Source organism: Equus przewalskii, chromosome 10 (genome assembly GCF_037783145.1).
Source record: "Equus przewalskii isolate Varuska chromosome 10, EquPr2, whole genome shotgun sequence".
NCBI lineage: Eukaryota > Metazoa > Chordata > Mammalia > Perissodactyla > Equidae > Equus > Equus przewalskii.
In genome coordinates, this window is record NC_091840.1 from 58,881,891 (window position 1) to 58,904,643 (window position 22,753).

The following is a 22,753-nucleotide window of genomic DNA, read 5'->3' on the forward strand; positions in this document are numbered from 1 at the left end:
TCAGACCCTGAACCAGCTGTTGTTACACTCCTGTCTCACCAGTAAACTAACCAAATGGATGAGGATATCAATTTGTTCAAGACCTCAGGGCCATCAACAAAGCTGTCATCCCTCGCTCCCTGGTCGTACCTAACCCAAACACCATCCTGCCATCAACTCCTCCTGAAGCCACTTGCTGCTTCACTGTAGTTGACCTCTGCTCTGCCTTTTCATTGTCCACCAGGGGAGGACAGCAGGATACCCGCACAGTCATCCCCCAGGGTTCACCGAGGCTCCCTCGTATCTTTCTCACTTCCTTCATCAAGACTTAAAAGATGTAAATTTCCCTCTGATTCATGCCCGATACACCACGTAGATGAGCTTCCAGTTTGTTCAGGGAATGAAGAAGCCTGTAAAAAGAAGTCCGTTTTCTTGCTCTCAGCCTTAGCAGAAAAGGGACATAGTTTCAAAAGATAAATTACAATGTTGCCAGAACACAGTTCATTCAGTGCATGACCTATCTAACGAGGGAAGAACACTCTCTCCTGATGAGCTAACAGCTATCCAAAATGCCCCTCGACCGCTCACAGAACAATGGGGAGGATGTCTAGGTTTCATTGGATACTGAAGACAATGAGCCAAAGTTTTCTGAGATTGTAGCACCTCTTTATGAACTGACTAAGTCCTCAGTGAGAGACTGACTGCTCGGGGCGCCCAGACACAAACAGGCCTTCTTCTGGAACCTGAAGAAGGCTCTTCAGCAGCCTCCCTCTCTAGGCATCCCTAACTCCAAAAAGCCATTTTGTCTGTTTGTGCGTAAGCAACCTGGACAAGCCCTTGGGATTTTAACTCAACTTCATGGGAACCATCAAAAACCCATTGTTTACCACAGCCTTACCCTTGACCACACTGCAAAGGCTTATCCCTCTTGTCTTCAGGCAACAGCTGCTATGCTGCAAAATGTGTTGCTGCTTCTGCTGCGCGCTCCCTGCTGGACCTCACGGTTCCTCATGAAGCACTGACGTTACTAGTGAGAACACACAGCACTCTTCAGCCAGCAACGCTAAGTACCCTCTTAGGAGATTCTGTCGGTATCTCCCTCTTCCATTACCATTCACCGCTGCAACACCCTGAATCCTGCTCCTCCCAAAAGAAGGGGAGCCTGGTGATTGTCTTCTCTCGGTTACAGAACTCACTGAGGTAAATTAGAGACTCCGCTTGAGAATGCTGACCTAATATTATCTGTTGCTGGGTCGTATCTCAACACTAAAACTGGACGTTATCAAGCAGGAGATGCTCTCACTAGTGTAAGGGCCCCTTTAGAATACGGTCCTTCATCTGAGGAAAAACCAGCCCCGCTGGCACAACTGGCTGTGCTTCCTAGAGCACGTGAACCAGCCAAAGACCGGAGAGCACGCACCCATACAGAGAGCAGACAGCCTCCTGGAGCAGCACACGGCTTTGGGATGCTTCGGAAACAAAGCGGGTTTCTCACTTCTGCTGGAACCCCCATCAAAAATGGACAGCAAGTTAAGGAACTCTTAGATGCACTCCTACTTCCTAGAGAGGGGGCTATTAGAAAGGGGGAGGCCCATGTTAAAAAAGATAATATGGAAGCTAACGGAAATGCTCTAGCAGATTGTTACGCCAAATAAACCTTTTTAATCAGCTTATGATCCCATCTAAACCCTCAAAGGATAAATCTCTGGAGGGATTCAAAGAGGCCATTATAAAATATCAACATTTAGCCTCTGGTTTTGAAAAGCAAGAATGGAAAAAAATCTGGTTGTACCCCTCACTCAGGTAACCTCTGGCATTATCAAGATGGGCACTTGGTAGCACAAGGTGATTTCAAATTAATATGAGGTGAATTTCTCCATTAAACTACTCATCATGAATAGACAGGTTGCTTAGTTTCTTAAATCAACATTGGTGGGGAAACTTTAAAAAGACAGCTGAGGTTAGTTTTTGGGTCATATGTCACCTGTCAACAACACAATACTGGGAAAACTGTGAAGGTTGGACATGGCCAGGAACCAAGCTTCCAGAGCCCTTTGAACACCTTCAGATGGATTTTGTCCAGCTTTCACCTTCCACAGGATTTAAATACAGTTTAGTAATCATATGTCTATTTTCAGGATGGATTGAAGCATTTGCTCACCGAAAAGCTACAGCCCTTACAATCACTATAAAGTTGCTTGCTTTTGTGTTTCCAACCTGGGACACTCCAACTTTTATATCAAGTGCCTGAGGCACACACTTTAAAGGGAACCACATGAAAGAACTCTGTAAAGTGTTATCCCTTATTCAAAAACTACACTGCCCTTGCCACCTACAATCTTCTGGAAAAGTTGAAAGGACCAATGTCCTCCTTACATTAAAATTAGCAAAACTGTCAGAAACCTTTGAGCTCCCTAGTCTTATGGTCCACTCCCTCAGGGACATATCGGTCATCCCCCTATGAATTAGTAACTGGAAGGCCCATGTATCTAGGGATCGCACCTCTAATTCTAGACTCTGCACTGCTGCGTGCAGACACGGCAAAATACTGCAAGGGTCCTACCATCAACAGGTTAAGGCCACCTTTCCACAACATCTTCCTAAACAGCCTATTCAGGATCTTCGACCAAGAGATTTCGTCTATTGGAAAAGACATCAGAGAAGAACTGCTCTTGAACTTTGCTGGAAGGGACCCTATCAGTGGTTACAGTGCTGGCTCATTGCATTTTATCCAGACTCCTTAACGCTTCTGTGCAACCACTCTCTCATCAGATGATTGCCATGATGATACAACTATAAGAAGCTCAAGAAGACCTTGCAATACAGTTGACTATGAAGACGAGTGGACAATTTCCAAATGGTGAAGTCTCATTTCCCCTGAATTGGTCATCTCAACCTCTCACAAGCAAGCAAATGACCAGAAAGGGAGAACAAGAGACTAAATATACAAGTGGACAATGGCCAGACCACATATAAAAAAAGAACTCTGATCCACAACCTTCCCAGGAAACCAACCCCTTATTCATAATGAACAACCCACAAAGCCAGTCTGCTGTACGTCAGCCTTTCAGGAAGCCAGACTGCTAGCTCTGCAGACAATCCAGGAAGCTAGACAGTAACTTCTGCAACCATCAGCCCCCAATGGCCAGGACTTCATCAATAACTGACAGCTTCCCTAATTTTTGCCCCTGCTTCCGACTTAGGACCAGCCAGAGAAAGCCAAACATGTGTCCCCGACCAGTCACACAGGATGCCCCACTTCCGGTCAGCCGCCTCCACCCTCTCCAGGCCAACAGCCTCGTCAGGGCGCGCTGAGCCTTCCCTGTGTTGCTCTGTAAACCCTTCCCTCTGCCTGCCTTTAAGTCTCTGCCAAAATGTAAGTAATGGTGGCTGACTCCCCTGCTAGAGCAAGTTCAGAATACAGAGCCTTTGCATTTCCCATTTGGCAGGTCTTCATTTATTTCCACAGCTGTCTAGATCTGGGTAAGGGTAAGGTGGCCGGACTGGGCTCATGGGCTCAGGTGGAGGTGCCCAGAGCCGGTGTACAGTTTACAACTCTGCTCCTTGGTACCAATCATCCTCACATCACATTTTTCAGACGTGATCAGCCTGATATTTAGAATAGTAGATTTGGAACTACCTGCCATTCCTATAGTAATGGACTAGTAACAGCAAATATATTTATTTACATAGGCTTCCTCTTTCAATCCAGTGTTCCCCAATCCACAGAAACTACAAGCTCAGCCTAACCATCTTAAACAGAATATAACCAGCTATCTTCAGCTGTAATTTGAAAGTTATGAGTCAGATTTCCAGGAATTTCACTATATACCATTTAAAAGATTTCTATTTGACTCAACCCAGGAACCCTAAAACAGGATGGTTATCAGAATCCCCTGGGCAGGGTCCAGGAACTTGTGCATGTGAAGGGCCTCCCAGGGAATGATGCTGGCCACTAGGATTTGCTGGAGCTGCCCACGAGAGCCTGTAGCATGCTGACGCTCCTCTAGGCACCTTGCGCAGGTGTACTGCATACCCTGCCAGAGGTGACACAACATTCAAAACCAGTGGGACTATACTCTTTTCTAAGAAGCAGGGGGCAGGGACGGACTGCAGTCTTCTCACAGAGCCCTCACCTCCCCAGAGTCCCCAACATTTTTTTTATTAAGATATAATTGACATATAACATTATACTAGTTTCAGGTGTATAACATAATGACTCGATATTTGTATATACTGTGAAATGTTCACCACGCTAAGTCGAGTTAACATCCATCACCACGTATAGTTACAAATTTTTTTTCTTATGATGAGAACTTTTAAGATCTACTCTCTTAGTAACTTTCAAATACACAATATAGTATTATTAACTATTCATTATACTGTATGTTATACCCCCAGGACTTAGTTATTTTATAACTGGAAGTTTGTACTCCAACATTTCTTTTAAGTGATTCTTAACTCCCTCTACTTTGCACATAGCAGGTATGCTTTCCTTAATTGAATGAGTGGGCTTCATACGGCACTTGGGACATAGATGGATCTGTATTTTTAAGTGGATTCCTCTAATATTTCCCTTAGCTATGCCATTAGCAAATCCAAAATATGAATAATGCCAGAAACTCAGCTAAATAATTTTCTGAACCATGATGCAAGCCCAGTGAACTTTGCATTGGCAACTCCATTCTTTGAACATCTCCTGTATTTTTCATTAAAATATTATTGAACTTGAGAAAAATGTGCAACATAAGGGAACACCTTGAACTGGAAGTCCACTCTAGGTATCAGATGACTTCTCATTGCCTCTGAGCCTGCCAAGTACTGATGGATAAAAACAAACCAGGCTTAAGAAACCCAAAGATAATGTGTTCAAGTTTCAATATAATCATTTCTTAACTGCCAATGTATTCCAAATTATTCTTTTAGAAATCAAAGCTGGGCAGTCATTTGTTTCCCTACTTTTTTAAAGCTTAGCTCTGATAATTTCAGATCCTGTGGATCCAAATGTAGTAAGGTGATCAGGAGGTCCCCTCCACCCCTGCCTTCCTTCTGTGCTGCTCACACACATCACATCCATGCCCTTGTGGGGAGACACACAAGACACATGGCTGAAAAGGTTGTACCAGGCAGGAGGCGGGGGCTGTAGAACGGCGATGAAGGCAACACCAAGAGCACAGCTCTGGGGTCACTCCCTATGCATTGCCTTCTGTGAATCCTCTCAGCTGAGTGGGCTAAGACACAGGGGGCGTCGCTCTCGGATGTACACAGTCCCCACAGATGCTACCACCAGTTCTGTAAGAGTCACAATAAGGCGAATGGTGGCTTCCCCTGCCTCAACCCAAACACTTCAGTATAGCCAGTTATGATGGCCTCAGTCAGTCCTGCGGACTCACTCTCAGGGTCTCACCATACAAGGGCTGTCACTAAAGAACAGAACCTGGGCCACAAAAGGTACACTTCCGAATGCTTCTTCAGCAGTCCCTGCTGTCCCCAACTTTGAAGAGGTGAGAACTTGCTGACACGGGACAGGGAGATGAGCAGACAGGGCATCATGCTCTGCTCAACAGTGGAAGACGGCCGCCTGGGCAAGAGGGGCACGATCTGCAGCCTTGGGCCCCTGGCCACCTCCTGCCCCCGCACTGTCTCTCTGACAGTGCACAGGAGGGATGTGGGACAGCTCCCAGTTCCAGAGCCGAGTCTCAAAAAAGTCCACCTGCTCTGACACTCATTTCCTGGGCCTGTGATGACTCAGCTCTGCCTGTCCACAGGTGAGGCTTACCAACCACTCCGAGTCTGGCCGCAAACATCAGCGCAATCCCGATGGGGAGACCAACCACATAATACCCAATGGCATTCACGATGGCGCCAATCTTCTGATTGCCACTTCCCCGCAGGATGCCACCACTGGTACACTGTGGGCAGATAACATCCGTCAGTGTGAACGCTGCCGATGCTTCTGAAAGACCCCCATCCCCGAGCACTGCTCATGCTGTCAGCTCTCACTCACAACCCACGATCATGCGACCGCATTCTTGTCAAGGGAATATGATAAAAATATTCTACCTCCCCAAGCCTCTCTTCTCCCTTTAAATTTACCATCATCAGAGGAAACACACAGATCATAAAAGTGCTGAAGGGAACACTGCATAATACTTACAGCAAGGCCTTCGAAGAGATGGGAAACAGCATAAATTGGAACCACCTGGGCCACTAGAGCAACGATTTCTCTGTTAGGAAAATAAAGCACATGAGGATTAGGAGACGGACATGTGGAAAGAGTAGAACGCTGCAGCTCCCGATGACGGCTCAGCTTCTGCGCACAACTGGAGAGGCTCAGGCTTTGCAGCCAACACGCTGCTCAGGATGTAGAGGAAACCAACTGTACGCCATCACTCACGACTTTCAGAAAAAATAGAGAGTCCATTTGATCAATGCAGACAGGTACATCAAATGATTTTGTACTCCCCTCTGCCCCCAAAATAAAATTTAGATGATAGTGCGATCCTTCTTTTAACATAATTCCACGTGTCTCTCTCCGTGTGGCTGAATGAAGCACAACCACCAAGAGCTAAGGTTCCCTCGATGGAGCCGAGGTTGGCAAGCTATAAAAGTCACAGATACAGTTTACGGAATTATTCTTGGCTCCTAGAAATGGGCCCTAACCTCTAAAGTTAGAAAGTCGGATTTTAATGACTATGCTTGAATGGTGCCACTGACATAGGAAAGGAAGAAATGCATAACACCCTTGAGTGATTAACAACAAACCTAGAACATTTTCTGGCAATAAATATTTGTTGAATGAACAAATAAATAAGAAATCCAGCATGGAACAGGGTGGTCACTCCCTCCCCACTCCAAACAGAGGAAAGAAGCATAGTGCTTTTATTCAAATTTAATTTTATTGTTCAAATAGGTAACACATGCAAACAGTTAAAAGAAATCAAACATGATAAGGATCTGGAGAAAAATCTTCCTTCCACTCCTTTCCCAGTCCTCCCATTACCACACTCCCGATTAGGGAACAGTTGTTAGGACTGTCTGTGTTTGTCCACTGCTTACGAAAACATAAGGAAATACAAATATATATTCTTATTTTCCCCTTCTAGACTCTATTAGTTCACACATAATATTCTCTATACGACGTTATACATCTTGATTTTTCCACTTAATATGTTATAGTCACTTTTATATTCCATATATATATATTTTTTGGTGAGGAAGACTGTCGCTGAGCTAATGTCTGTGCCAGTCTTCCTCTATTTTGTATGAAGGACACCACCACAGCACGGCTTGATGAGCCGTGCATCAGTCTGTGCCCAGGATCTGAACCCGTGAAGCCTGGGCTGCCAAAGTGAAGCGTGTAACCTTAACCACTACACCACCAGGCCGACCCCAAAAATGTATTATTTTTAATGTGCTGCTGAATTCTGTCTACAGTATTTTATTTTGGATTTTAAAACCGATATTAATAAGTGAGATTGGTCTGTAGCTTGCTTTCTTTTACATGAGCAAACTTTGTCAGATCTTGGTACCAACATTACATTTGCTTCATAAACAGAATGAGGGAGTTTTCCTTTTTCTACATTCTGGAACAGTTAAAACAGCATTGGAATCACCTCCATTTTAAAGGTTTTAGAAGATTCTCCTTTGGAACCCTCTGTGATTGGTGCTTTTTTAAAATTTTAAAGTAATTTTTTCTTATTTCTTCTAAGGAAACCAGTCTGTGTAGATCTTCTGTGTTTTCTAGGGTAAGTTTTGATAAATTATTGTCCTAGAAAATTATTTATTCCTTCCAGATTTTTTAATCTACTTACAAAAGTTGTGCAAACTAGTCTCTTACGCTTTAAAAAAATTATTGCTTTTAGAAATTTTCCCCTGTCTTACTTCATATGGAGGTGCTCTCTCCTTTTTCCCTCTCTGATTAGGTTAAGAATCTATGTCACTGTTAGAATGTATGTCATTGATTCTGCCAGTTTCAGTTGATCCTGGCAGGCTTACAAATAATTTGATTTTGTGAGTTTTCTATGTCTCCTAATTTCATCAAAGATATAGGTCGTGGGCCTTTTGTTTTTCATTCTTTTTTCTGTTCTGTATGGTTTCCAGAAGTGGACAGATTCAGAATCACACATCCACTGCATTCCTGCTGAAGCCATCAGTGCAGGATGCACCTCTGATAAAGTGAATTCTGATTCCCTTTGAAGAAAATGAGAAGGATTTCTGGCTGCCCTCCCACGAAGTCTGAAGTGAGGACATGTGAACAGCTTATTTCCCCCCAGCAAAATGGCTGAGGCTGAAAGATGACAACATCAGAAGTCAAGACACAAACACCCGAAGACGAGATTGTGAATGTTCTGTCCACTCCACCTGCTTCTTGAATCCATGAAGAAAAAGTCAACTTGCATTTTGTAATTGCTGATAAAGAATCCCAAATAAGAGGCAGCCACACAATATATCTACACGGTCAGATGCACCAGCAAGCCTCATTGACAAAAGCAACCAAACCAACCTGTACAAGAATTCTTCCTCAACAATCCATCTCATCATGTGATTTTTTCAAACAGCTCATTAATGAGATTTTAACTTCAATTTGGATTAACAAAAATATTAGGCAACCACTACAAACCAGGCACTTGGTCAGATTCTGAGATACCAAGATGATTCTTGTCAAGGGGAGTGAAATAATTAACTGAAAATGTAACCCATGGTACCATACAGGAGTTTCCTTCTTTAAAATACATGACTATCGTGAGTACCAGAAGCAAGGATCACCACCAATGCCCATTAACCTGGCATTCTAGATTATAAACTAGTTCCTGTTGCTAGTCAGTTCTTCCCGGGTAACATCAGCAAGTTTCTGATCTTGCAGAAGACTCACGCACCCTCCAAGACACAACCACCACAGTGTGAAAGCATTTACCCAAGCATTTCTTTACCACAGATTTCACATTTCAAGAAAATCTCAGCACTCACCCGTCAGTAGTGAAAATGTACCCCACAAGATCCTTACAGCTCAACAGCAGGACACAAAAGATGACAGCAAAGAGTCCTGGAGGTAAAATGGCAGAAGAAATGGCACGGTGAAAAACGAGGTCTGCAGGGACCCAGGGTCTCGCAGGCAGACTGCGTGGGCACACCACTGACGAAGGGTCTGCACACCTGTGATCAGCAGGGCGACAGCTGAGGACCTCTTGGCCTGCTCAATGTTTCCGGCACCCAGCGCGTTCCCTACCCGGACGCTGGCAGCTACACTGAAGCCTGTAGGTATCTGAAATGAAAAGGAAACTCACAACGACGCTGGGAGCGGGAGAGGAGCCCTGCCTCTCCGCTCAGTTCTGAGCCTAACCGTGTGCCTTCCCCAGGGAAGAGGGGCCGGTAGACCCCACTTCACACCTCATTGGTAACATGTGGTCCTCAGAGTTCTGAGAAGACTAATTTGCAACATCCCCTTCGTCTAGCTGGCAGCCCCCAGGCTAACGTGGAACCTGGAACCCCAGCTGTGACTCACATCACACACTGGGCTTTTCTGCAGAGCTTCCAACCTGTGCAATGGGAGGGATGCACAGTCACATTCCCCCACTGGCTGCGGGAGGAGGACCACCAGGAGCCAAGCTAGGTCTGTGCTGAAAGACCATCCAGGGATCAAGGTTAGAAGACAGTGTCCTGAAACAGTGGCCTTTTTTTTTTTCCCAAAAAAAAATACTGGATAAAATGAACTTAAGAAAACAGAAAGACACATACAATGCTGATAGCAGTGCCATTCTTTTTGTGAGGGGAAGGGTGGTGCCAAAGGAGATAGAGAAGCAGCATAGCATGTGGTTAGCAACGGGAATTCGGAAGCCAGACGGTCTGGCTCCAAATCCTGGCTCAGGCACCCAACAGCTGTGTGACCTGAGCACATCACTTACCCTCTCTAGACCTCGGCTGTCTTATCTGTAAAAGGGATCTTGTAATAGAACCTACCTTGTAGGGTTACTGTGGGGATTGAATGAGTCCATACATGCTAACTGCTTAGAATAGCGCCTCATATGTAGTAACTGTTCAATAAAGACCAGCCATTACTATTATCTAAAAATTTACACTTGAGAAATTAGCATTAATAAAGAAAAAAGATTAATCACTCATTAAACATGAGTTTTGCTTTATGATCAGGATGACTAAGAACAGGACCAAAGAAGGGCTGACACACAGATTGAGGAACGTAAAAGAATTGGAAGCCCATCCCTGCCTAGAAACTCACCAGTGGGAGAAAACTTACAGACCTCCCCACAAACTGTTTAAGATTATAAAGGGAAAGAGAGTAACTTGATGGTGGAGAAACTGGCAGACAGCATCTTAGCCAAGCAATCAGTTAAAATCACCAATAATGGGACAAATCCACATCACGTGCCTCCTGATACCACGCAGGAGAAGGACACAGCGGCATTTCTGTAGTATTCCTGCCAAAAATGCAGAGTCAGAATCTGTTCATGAGGAAGTACCATCTACAACAAATTGAGGGCAAGTCTGTATATAGTGGCCTCTATTTTTCAAAAATGTCAAGGTCGAGAAAGACAAAGAAAGGCTGAGGCTCTGTTCTAGCTTAAAGGATAGTAAAAAGGCATGGCTCCCTAATTCTAGAGAAAAATAGTTATGAAGGACATTATCAGAACAACGGGTGGTATTTGAACATGGGCTGTGGAGATGATACAGTGAGTGAGTGAGCGAGCAAATGGGGCAAAATGTAAACAATTGGTGAATATGAGTAAAGAATATAAATCCTTCTTTTGATTAGGGAGAAATATAAATGTAATTCTTTTTTTTTTTTTTCAAAGATTTTTATTTTTTCCTTTTTCTCCCCAAAGCCCCCCAGTACATAGTTGTATATTCTTCGTTGTGGGTCCTTCTAGTTGTGGCATGTGGGACGCTGCCTCAGCGTGGTTTGATGAGCAGTGCCATGTCCACGCCCAGGAATCGAACCAACGAAACACCGGGCCGCCTGCAGCAGAGCGCGCGAACTTAACCACTCAGCCACGGGGCCAGCCCCTAAATGTAATTCTTATAAGCCTGCTGCAAAGCATATGGCAATATATGCAAAAGACAAAATTGTAAATAAGTTTTACTTTTAGAAATTTAGCTTATAGAAATAATCAAGTATACAAAGATATTTGTCCTAAGATGTTCACTGAAGTGTTGTTAATAATATTGAAACACTGGAAATAAACTAAATACTCCACAGCAGGAGATGGGTTTAAAAATTATACGACATACAGTGGGATACTATATACCATTAAGCATTTGATTTAGATGCAGTTACTGAACTTACTGAAATATAAAATATACACAAAATTTTAAAAGTGTTGAAGTGACAAATTCCAGTTAAAAAATTCTGCTGAGGATAGAAAAAAGCAAAAACAAAAAACATAGGTCCTCAAGAGAATGATTCGTAAAGAAAACAGGAAACATTGTCAATGTACTTTTTAAATATAACCAGTCTTGGGGGAAATCTAGGCATTAGTAGTACAAACAAGGCCAAAGCCGGTGGGCTGGCTGTAGTCCCTCTCAACATTACACACTTCCTTTCTGTCCCCATCTTTCATTCCATGTCTAAAGTGACACTTGCTAGAGAAGAAAGCTCTTCAAAATTTCCAGGTGATGTTTTCAGTAAAACAAGTCAAAGGAAAGCCTCTAATAACTGGGGTTCTTCTATAGCATATCAAAATTTCCTTCCTTTTCAAGGCTGAATAATATTCCAGTGTATGGACAGACCACATTTTATTTCTCGATTCGTCCACGAGTGGAGACTTGGGTTGCTTCCACGTTGTGGCTGTTGTGAATAACGCTGCTGTGAGCATTGCTACACAACTATCTGCTCAAGACCCTGCTTTAGATTCTTCTGGGTCTAACACAGGAGGGGTCACACCGAGTCTTAAGAGCATCAGACCAGAGTGGAGCTCAGTGAGACGCAGGAGCGTAGCCCGTATTGCCATACAGCCAACACCCTTACCCTTTTTACCCCCACCTGCCCCCAAGGCACTTGTGTTACGACAACTGAAAAAGAGTCTTCCTGTTTGGCAAGTGTGGCAATCAAATCATGTCTTTCAGCTTTGAACTGAGTTAGGAGATGGGGACGCAGCAGTGAACATTTGGAGTTTCTCCCCATCCCCTTCAGCACACGGGAAGATCCCACCACACCAAAAGGACCCTCTCTGGCTCTAGGATGAAATTTTACCTTTGTGAATCACTTCACAAATTATGACTTAATGGTTTGAACACCTATGCTCATTCTTAGGACTCTTTCAAGGGAAACGTCTAGCACCTCCACAGCAGCTCTCAGCCACTCACCATGTACACGATGATAGCCAGTTCATACACAACAGACTGGGCTCCCAGCTCCACCATGCCCAGGATACCTGGTGGAGAGAGACAGCTGACACCATGCTTCCCAACAGAGCCCCTGCATTTCCACCAGCCATCACCATCTGTCCCCACACTGACCGCTCAGGAAGCTTCCGATCTCGTAGGCCCACCACTCAATGCACAGCATGAGCATGCTGGGGATGGCCAGGCGGAAAAAGGAGGCCCAGTCCTGCAGACACTCCAGGGACCATCCTGCAGGCGGGACACAGACACATGTCTAACACGTCCGGCCATCGGGCTGGAGCTCACCCCAAGACAAAACCCACATCCAAGTTGGAAGACAAAAGGCAGTCCTTACCTCCCCAGGTAGCTTGATGCAGTTTCCTCCCAAGGATGTAGAGGAAGAGGAGCAGAGCCAGGGTGAACTGGGAAATCGTATTTGCCAATGCTGAACCCCTGGGAAGAACAGTCCCGATAAGGGATGGCACCTGTCCTGCATCCTCTCCCTGCCACACTTGGCACCAAGATGAGCACGCACCACTTGCAGCAGCCCCGAGGTCGTCTTCTTCCCAGAGCAGCATTACTCTCCATCCCCGACACTGCTTTCCCGAGTGGCCCAAGGAGGAGACCACACATGGACACGATGACCAGCTAAAGGTCCCACTCTCCCCCGTGCCCGCAAAAGGCACATGCAGGTCATTCCTTCCCCCGCCCCAAGAATCATTCGGACTCACATCACCCCGAGATGCAACTGATGAAGAAACAGATAGTTGGTGAGGGCATTGACAAGGTTGGCTGCAACTCCAGTTACAATCTGGGGCAGTACGATTCCCTGAAACGAGGAGAGACGGCACGCTGTGCTGGAGATCACGGAACCCACATGCAGCAGGTTCGAAGCAGCCTGCATGGCAGGCTGTGACAGGCGTCCCAGAAGGATCTGACTGTGGATGTCCCGTCCTTCCTACTCCTGCCTCCCTCCCCACCCCTGCAAGCCTCCTCTTGCGCCTCCGAGGCATGAAGAGCATAGTTCTGGCCAGAGACAGTCAGAGGCAGGAGGTGGGAAGACCGCAGAGAGGGAAGAAGAGAAACGGCTCATCTACGAGACTGCAAGGACCAGCAAGGATTAAAAAGTAGAAACAAGTCACCTTTCACATTGGACAGTGGGTGAAAGTACAACACTTTCTCAGCCAAAATTGAGATTCAGAAAATTGACCTAAGGAGAGCTTATGAAACCAGAGTGTGGAATGGACTCCATCATATCTGGCCCTGGGGCAGAAAAGTCCAGTCTACTTGGCATCTCAACTAAGACCTAAGGCATGAGAGTAAAATGGCATGGGACTAAGAAAGTAAAAATCTGCCCTGCCAGGCAGTAGGAAAGAAAAACAGACGTGGACGAAGCCAGCTGAGAAGCTAAGAGGAAACACCACTTCTCCCAGCTGTAAAGTGTCGTCTCACCCCTTCTTTGAATGACTACTGCTTTCTTACTCTCTGAGAAACCTGGTTCTCTAAAATCACAGACTGGTTGAAATTCTGCAGTTTGAAATCATACCCACGAAAATAAAGCATCTCACTCCTGCCTGGAGGATTAAAGTTACTTTCACACAAAAAAGCAGCCTCGATTTCCAACCAGGAGCAGAGCTTCCCACGAACATCTGGACACGGCCATCTACATCCACCCGCCTTCCACCTCTCTCTCAGCTTTGCTGTTCCCAAGCGGAGAGGCCTTGGGTCCACTTGGCAGTGCAGACCCGGCATGGACCCCTTTGCTCTGCTCACAGCCTGCTTTGCTCTGAGCCTACCGGACACGGCTCCAGCTGGATTTCCCCTGAACTCCATCCTTCCGTATCCCAGGGTAACTCCGCCCCTTTGTCTGCAGGAACCCACAGCTCCCCTGGTCTCGCGATGTTACAGGTCAATGGATCAACTCCAGCGCCTGCAGGGCAGCTCCAGTGGTGGTGGGGGTCTTGGCCTCAGGGGCCAGGGCGAGGATCTCAGCCAGCCACTCTACTGGCTCACTTACTTACAGGACCCTGGTTAGTTTGCAGCAGGGAGTTAGGTGGTCATTTCAGGGAGATGGTAAAAGCAGCAGTGTGGTGGGGGACTGACCCAAGGAAACCCTGGTGGCAGGGAGACTGGGAGGGACCCCCTAAAGTGGTACAGAAGAGGGAGGGTGAGGCACGGAGGACAGAGAGGAGCGGGGGGGCACGTACAGGACTCAGTGACCAATCAGATGTGGGAGCAAAGGGAAAGACGGAGTCACAGACGGTGGCATGTATGAAGGACAGGTTACTGGGAGAGAAAATGTTCGACGTCACTAAATGAAAAAAATGCAGGAAAGCAGAGCAGCAGCCTTGTGGGGGTGACAAGGAGGTCAAGTGTGAAACATGCATGGGGCTCCTCCAGGCACGGGAAATAATGTTTGGAGGTTAAAGATACAAATGTGGGAGACATGGGCATACAGATGGAAACCAAAAACATACAAGGAGACAGCTTCCCTCAGAGTAAGGGCCAATGGGGTCACCTGCTTTTCCAAAGTCCTCTCACTCTCCCCCTAAAATTCAAAGCGTTCCCCTGGGTTTCATCTGGTTCTCTTCCACCCTGTACCCTCTCCAACTGTACAAACTTTCTCCCCAAACCAGCTGCTTCTCTTTCGTCCTACACTCACAAATGGGCTAGGCCCCCAGGATGGAACTGGGTTAAATGCAAGCACTTCCTCTCCTGTGGTCCCTAGAGCCAACAGGGCATTTCATTCTCCGGGACCCACCCTATCCTCAGGTCTCTTGTGCTCCCAAAGGGCAATTCTTTCTTCATCACAGACTTTCGTCATCTTCTGTTTGGATCATGTCCATAACTCTCATCTCTTCTCCTGACAATGAAAAACCCTCCTTCCGCCTTGGGAACCCTCCGTGTCCTCCATGATCCAGGTCACACTTCCCGACCTCTGTCAGCTCAGGGCCCCTACTTCTAGGTCATTCCCTCTGTCTCAGGGTATTAGAGAGAGGGGTTTTCACAACCAGGCTCAAGAGATCAAGGTAGAACCTGCACTTAGGAGCCCCGGCACCTTAGAGAATGACAGGGGGAGGCCCTGCAGGTGCCAAGGCTTCAAATGAGGTCAGACTAGGAGGGGACAAGCCTAGAGCCCAGACAGGCTGATTTCTGCCTCTTTACAGACCTCTCCAGTATATAATTCTGATCCTAATGAAGATTTGAAATAGTGTTTTGTTAATACAGTAAAATCTTAATTTTAAGAACATTAAATAGGTAGAAAACTTCTTCCCTTCTCTCCCCGCTCCCTTGCCCCTGCTGTTACATATGCCCTGGAGAGCCCGCCTGTGTGGCCATGACCCAGGGCCTGATTCTCATTCACCTGGATTTATCTGGAAGGAAGTCAACGGTCCCACGTATGCTTGCATCATAAATCCATAGCCACTGAGCCAGGGCAGCCATCCTGGGCTTCTGGCCATTGCTGTTACTCACGTATGAAGAGTTCTGAGGGACGTGAGGTGTCGTTACAATCTGGGCTTTCATGTCCCCACTGAGGGAAGTGGGGCCTTTCGGACAGAGCGGAGCAGAGGCTGGTTCCCAGAGCTGACAGTCCTCTCTGGGAGCAGAGAGGCACACACCCTGACTTCCAGGGACCCAGTGACAGCACAGAGCCAAAGAACACTACAGCTCTGACACTATCCTGCCAATGGCAATATTTCCAAGCAAGAATCAGATAAGAATTTTCCAGAGCCAAGAAAAACGTCTTTTCCTTGATATCACTTAACAAATCTCTCCACACAAAGTCCTGCATGACAACATGGGGAAATGCATTTCAGCGGCTGCCAGCAGGCGAGCAACTCCACCCTGGTCTCCCTGAGTATTTTCAGGACTCCCAATTCCAGAAAGGTAGAAACTCCCATTAGCTCCCCCAAAGAAAAAAGAGAGTCTGCATTACCTGGTTGAGCAAATATTTCACTTGTAATGCATAAAGGAAGGTTGCCTACAAGAAAATGAGAGACGAGCGTTAATGTTTTGGTCTTGCCACGCAGAAATGAGTTGGGAGCCACGGCTTGGCTGCCCTGTGCTCCTACATGAGCCACAGAGCTGTGCCACCCTCAGGGGAAAGGAGTGGGAGCCAGGTGTCAAGGGCCGAGGTGTTCCCCTCTTCTCCTTTACAGACAAACAAGATCCAAGCGACCTCAGAGTCTGGAAGAGCAGTTTCCTTGGGAGCACAGCAAGGAGTCTTCTGGGCGTAAAGGAGGCCCCTGGACAAACTCTAGGGGGGTACCTCCCTTGTAGACGAGGCTATAATCCTATTCAGTGGAATAATTAAGGAATATTAAATTTAAAAGGTTGCAAGATAAATTAAAGATCACAATGCCAAGTATGAGGACAGATGGCTATTGTGAAGGATTTAATTGTGTCCCCTAAAATTCACATGTCGAAGCCCCAACCCCCAATGTGACTGGAGATAAGGTCTTTAAAGAGGGGGTTAAGTTGAAATGGGGCCATTTGGGTGGGGCCCTAATCCAACAGGACTGGCGTCCTTATAAGAAGAGGAGACACCAGCAGTGCACTCGAATGGTGGAAGAGCGACCACGTGAAGAGGCAGCAAGAAGGCAGCCATGCAGGCGAAGGAGAGAGCCTCAGAGGAAACCAGCCCTGTGACACCTCGATCTGGGACTTGCCAGCTTCTAGAACTGTGAGAGAATAAAGCCCTGTTGTTTAAGACGCCCAGTCTGTGGTATTTTGTCATGGCAGCACAAGCAGACTAATACAGCTACACCGTCCAACTCAGTAAAATTAGCTCTGACTGTTCACTAACCACACGCAACCGTGACAAACGTTCACACACACTCAGGGTTCTGTGTGAGCACACTCAGCAAGCAAAACAAGGTCTGTGGGTTCCGAGAGACTCAGGGCTTCTGACACGGGGAAGAATGTGCCCTACACAAAGGTCTGACTTCCTCTCTGTGGATGACCTTGGAGGTGCTTCCAGCTATAGGAGTTCAAGAAAGCGGCCTCCTGGAGTCACTTGGCCCTGGTGTTGAGATCTCAAGGGAGAAATGTTCATTACCTCCATGGGCATAAGTAAAACCGCACTTCCTTGAAGGTGCCAACACCACATGTGAGAATCAGGTAAGACTGAGCCAATTCCTAGAGCGCAGGGCCATCCCAGCCACCTTTTACGGGGAACCTCTGAGCCCTTGACAACTTACAGGTAGAGCTGGAATGAAGATCGTGACATAGGTCTGGGTAAGCCTATATAATGAAAGGGAAAAAAAAGGTGACGGAGGTCTCCATGCCAAGGGAAAGCGCCTGACATATTCTGGCTCTTTCTAAACGAGTGGGCCTAAGTGCTGGAGCAAATGTGAAAATTTACACATAGAACTTGTCATCTCAAACCCAAATTACCTGTCTTGGTTCCTCCAAGCCTTTAGGTCTAGGACGGGGTTTTTCCACCTTGGCACCACGGCCGGATAATTCTCGGCTACAAGGAGCTGTCCCGTGCATTGTAGCATGTTTCAAAGCATCCCTGGCTTCTACCAGTAGCAACACCCAATAACAGATGTGACAACCAGAAACACCTCCCGACATTGCCAAACATCCTCTGGGTTGAGAGCCACTGGGCTGAACAAGGACTTTTAAAGGTCTTTATCAACTAAACCAGGGGTGTCAAACTTGGCAGCACATTAGAGCTTTGAAAGACATGCATGCCCGGGCTGCACCCTGGATTAATTAAAACAGAATGCTGGGAGGGGAAGGGGACCAGGCATGGTTGGGTTTTCAAAGCACCCAGGTATCAACCAGGGTCAAGAATCACAAAACCACAAAAAGATGCCACAAACTACCATCCTATGTGAAGGATGTCTACAAATCTTATTTCACTCAAAACTATTGACCCTAGAAGTCACCCAGACGAGGAGGGGCCTAGATCTTACGTGCCAGGTGTGGAAAGCACTAAGGCCTGGTGGAAGTCAGCTGGTGTGTGGCATTGATGCCGGCCTTCATAATTCCCAAGGCTGACTTGGGATGGGACGGTCTGTCTTCTGGGATGAACCCCAATCCTGCCATGGCGAGGCCCCTCTTACCTGGTGCAGCCCCTCTTACCTGGACACATCCGGGTCCTGCCTGAAGAGCAGCAGGATTTGCTGGGTGTTGAGGAAGAGCGCCCAGCAGGGGAAGCAGCAGAGGAGGAGCACCAGCACGCCCCTCTGCAGGATGACCCCCACGTGCTTCAAGTTCCGGCTCCCATATGTCTGGGTGCACACAGCCAAAGTGAACCCGTTAGCACAGAAATGGCACCTCCCCTGGCCCCCCAAAGGCCTTCAATCACGCCTCATAAAGAGACAGATGGCCCTAAAGACTTTGCCACATTCTTCAGCTATTAGTGGTTCTCAACCTTGGCTGCCCCTTAGAATCATATGGGGAACATTTCCTTTTTTTTGTTTTTTGAGGAAGATCAGCCCTGAACTAACATCTGCTGCCAATCCTCCTCTTTTCGCTGAGGAAGACTGGCGCTGAGCTAACATCCGTGCCCGTCTTCCTCTGCTTTGTATTTGGGACGCCTGCCACAGCATGGCCTGTCAAGCGGTGCCATGTCCGCACCTGGGATCCGAACCGGCGAACCCCAGGCTGCCGAAGTAGAACGTGAGCACTTAACCGCTGCGCCACCGGGCCGGCCCCTGGGGAACATTTTTAAAACACTGATGCCAGGGTCCCACTAAAGATAGTCGGATTTAACTGGTCCAGGGCGGGACCCAGACAGCAATAATTTTTAAAAGCTCCCCGTGGATTCTAACGGACAGTCAGGGTCGCATCACCTGAAAACTTCTTAGAAATGCAATATTTTGGGTGCCACCCCAGACCTACTAAAACAGAAACTCTGGGAAGAGGCCAGTGATGTGCAAGGGCAGTTCCTGTGGGCTCGCAAAAGCCGGATCGTGCATGTCCCTCCCAGCTCCGCATCAGTGGCATCTCTGTGATGGTTACTTACACCACTGGAGCTGCAAACAGTACCGTCAGGACATTTCCCTCCCCCACCGAAGACCTGTTTCTTCAACATTGGCCAGTACGCAGCTCGGTGGGCCCAGCAACCTGTGTTTTATCAAGCCCCCAGGCACCCCTGACGCACACAGAAGTTTGGGAACCACAGACTATACCAAACTCAACAATGTGAAAAGTGATAAAAGGGACTTTTACAAAATGTCCCGTTTGGTCAAAATGTAGTGTGAGGCAGTCGTGCAGACGAATACTACTTCAAAAGTCTGAGCGACATCCAGCCACATTTCCAAGAAAGCAGGTAAGGAGAACTGGCTGCCATCTGACACCTGCTGCCGAGTCTGCTGCTGAGGATTTCCTCCCCCTGTGCACACGACTCTCCCTTCCTGCTGGTGGGGTTCCTCGTTCCTCTAGCTACACTCACGGGAAGATGTCCAGGGTCACTGTGAGAGTGACCTGGGGCTTCCACTTACCTGGGAGATAAGGGTGTCGCAAGCAGAAGATAAGCCAAATCCCACCGAGACACCAGTGACATTGATAACCTGGAAACAAAGGAAGGAGAAGGCCATGCAGAGGTAAAGGGAGACCGGAAGGCACGTTCTCCGTCTACACTGATGAGAGCCTGCGGAGCACCACCGTCGACCCTAGCAAGTCAACCGAATCAACTCTGTTGTTTGCCTGGAGCCCCTGCACAAATCCGTTGGGCCAGCTAAATTAAAGGACATGCACAAGTTTAGAGAGGGAAGAAAAACCTAAGCCAGTGGTTATTACCTAGCCTGTTTCTTTTTAAATCTTGGGCATTTGCTCTCCAGTCTCAAAGGAACGTGAATCCTCCTGAAGGGGAACACTACATGGTACAGTGGCAGTTTTGGATAAGTCCACTTGCTCAAGACCAAGCACAGCCTGTTGCAATATTCTGAAGGACTCTGGGAGCACAGAAGCAAGTCTCTGAAGTCAAGGCTAGTGCTAGGGGCCTTCTAGGTACACTTGTCTTGACCAGGGTCATCAACAAAACCCTGGAGTCCCCAGAGCTTTGGGGAGCCCAGGACAGCACTCTCAAACCCAAGGAGTGGCATTACGGGAAGTCTGATGCCTCCGTGTCTGGAACCTGCTGCCTCCACCTGAGCCAGCAGGGAGGCACCCAGAGACAACAGCCCAAACCGGGCCGAGCCTAGAAGCATCAGCTTTCTTGCGCTTACTTGATCAAGAGAATCTGCCGGAGGCTTGCTGAGTGCCTTTCTGTCTTCCCCCAAATTTCCAAACATGAAAATACAAAAAAGGATATTAAACTCGGGATTGTGCACATTGCCCCTGAAAGGGAAACTATCTGGGTAAGCCTGGGGACTCGTTCAGAGTAGTCTTGCAGAGTTCAGAGGTGGCAAACTCAAATGCCTCAGGGGCAGGCAGATAAGGAGACCGTGCGCCTCGGCAGGGCCAGAGAAAAAGGGGAATCAAGGAGGCTGAGCAGGAGAGCGGGACACACCCGCTAAGGCCATCGAGTCCATTTTCCTAGAAACACCCAGCTGGCCGAACTAAACAAGTTGGCAGGGCCCTTCGGCCATGCACAGACAGTTAACCCCCGGCGGGGGTCAACGATATCTCTCTTTGATTTTGGGGGTTCACATCTAGGATACAGAGAGGATTTGGCGTTCCTCTCAATTTTAGGTTTGGACACTAGGATCCAGGATTTCATCTTCCAGTTCCATTTCCAGATTAGGACTCTCAGAAGGGCAGACAAATCATGGGGGTAGGAGTCGGGGGTGACAGTTTCTCCTGATGAAGGCCAACTTCAACCAATCTTTTATGACTCCTTCCCCCAGATGTGGGACCACGAGCAGGAGCCAGAGCTCTATGGAGTACAAACTAACTGATGTGGGAGACAGAATAATGATCCTCCAAAGATGGCCCGTCCTAACCCCCAGAATATGTGAGGTTACATGTGAGGAACAGGAGGGGACCTGTGATGTTACAAAGCAAAGGAGAATTAAGGCTGCAGATGGAAATAAGGCTGCAGCCCTGCCAACACCTTGATTTTGGCCCAGTGAGACCCCTAGCCGACTGCTGACCTCCAGCACTGTCGAACAATGCATTTGTGTTGTTTGAAGCCACTGACTTGTGGAAATTTGTAAGAGCTGCGAGAGGAACCTAATCCAGATGGCTGTCATCAATCTGTGTGGAACGTCCCATACGTACTGCGATGGCGAGTGTGACAGCATCCAGCTCCAGCTTCCCCAGGTGGCCGCAGAACACGGAGCTTATGAAGCTGATCAGAAACACCATCAGCTGGGCCAAGAACTGGGCAGACACAGAAAACAAGGAGTTGCAGATGAGTGCCAACCATCACAGTCGAAGGAGAGGGGTGCTCTTCCTGGGGCGCTCCCCCCCACCCCGTCAATTCCAGCCAGGAGTAAAGAAACAGCTTGTAGTGAGCTCCGCCAGCTTTCACAGGCAAATGTGCGATTTCTGGTGGGCTTCCTGCAAAATCTTAAAGTTCATTTGCAACTGCCATCAGAATCACGTTTTTGAGAACTTCCTAGCTTTTAAATTCACTTTTCACTTAAGATGCTCCTGCCTAGATCACGCGTATATTTTCTCTGAAATTGTCGGAGGCTGCCTTCTGGGATGACCGATTCTTATCCCAGACTCCTAGTGAGGACCCGAGAGAATACAGCCTTCAACGGCCAAGAAGAAATTCCACAGACAGGAGCACCTGAGGCAGAAATGCCATCATCCCACCAAAAGGCCAGTGGACCTGGAATCTTGGGGTGAAACACTACCAGTCTGACGAGCACCTTGAATTCCTGCATTCTGTGGAGCCTCAGATGTGAGAACAAATTCAGCTTCTGGAACCTTGAGTCATTCTTCCTCTCAATTCCAGGAATACTGTGATCACGCCGCACGCTTCAGCTGCAGGACTGGACACTTACCTTATTTCCTTAGGTTAATTTAAAACCACCTCCCGTCCCCCATCTGCCAGACCCAGGCGGTCCAGTGCCTCCTGGGAAAGCCCCTCTCCTGGGAGGGTTATGTGGTCCAAAGGGGGGATTCATCTGACTCCCACTTCCTAGGAGAGAGAACAGGTGCCTAAGAACTCGCTGCTGCTGCCACTGCCCGTGTCTGCCCCAGGTGCCCCTTTCAAAGCTGATGCCCCGGGAAACGGAGGTGCTTCTGCTGGTCCAGTCGGCAGAGCTGCCTCTCACAGTCCTTCAAGGGAAACAGACTCTTGTCTTCTGAGCTCAGACAAGTCTCATCTTTTCAGGCTCCCAAGGACACAGCCTTCTGTCCCCACCTCCATCAGCCCCCACACACAGCCTGTCTGCCAGCACTGCAGCCACATGGGGACCTGATCAGGCCCCGCCTGTGACAGTTCAGATGACTGCCCTCTTTTCTTCCCCAAATCCCCATCTGGGGAGCAGACAGTTTCCAACTCCGCTTACGGGCCCTCATCTTC

General features: G+C 47.6%; 1 protein-coding gene across 1 annotated transcript in view; it reads right to left on the reverse strand.

The window, feature by feature from the left end:
* The window catches only part of LOC103566724 (multidrug and toxin extrusion protein 1-like), a 36,083-nt gene that overhangs the window by 7,962 nt on the left and 5,368 nt on the right, over positions 1-22,753 (reverse strand). Inside the window, exons 2-14 of the mRNA XM_070563564.1 lie at positions 21,496-21,597; positions 19,776-19,844; positions 18,412-18,560; positions 17,520-17,562; positions 16,256-16,300; positions 13,050-13,147; positions 12,674-12,771; positions 12,454-12,567; positions 12,301-12,368; positions 9,136-9,244; positions 8,950-9,025; positions 6,137-6,206; positions 5,759-5,891 (exon numbers count right to left, since the gene is read on the reverse strand). Of these exons, the coding sequence (XP_070419665.1) occupies positions 5,759-5,891; positions 6,137-6,206; positions 8,950-9,025; positions 9,136-9,244; positions 12,301-12,368; positions 12,454-12,567; positions 12,674-12,771; positions 13,050-13,147; positions 16,256-16,300; positions 17,520-17,562; positions 18,412-18,560; positions 19,776-19,844; positions 21,496-21,597 (1,174 nt within the window). The remainder of the gene's footprint in view (positions 1-5,758; positions 5,892-6,136; positions 6,207-8,949; positions 9,026-9,135; positions 9,245-12,300; positions 12,369-12,453; positions 12,568-12,673; positions 12,772-13,049; positions 13,148-16,255; positions 16,301-17,519; positions 17,563-18,411; positions 18,561-19,775; positions 19,845-21,495; positions 21,598-22,753) is intronic.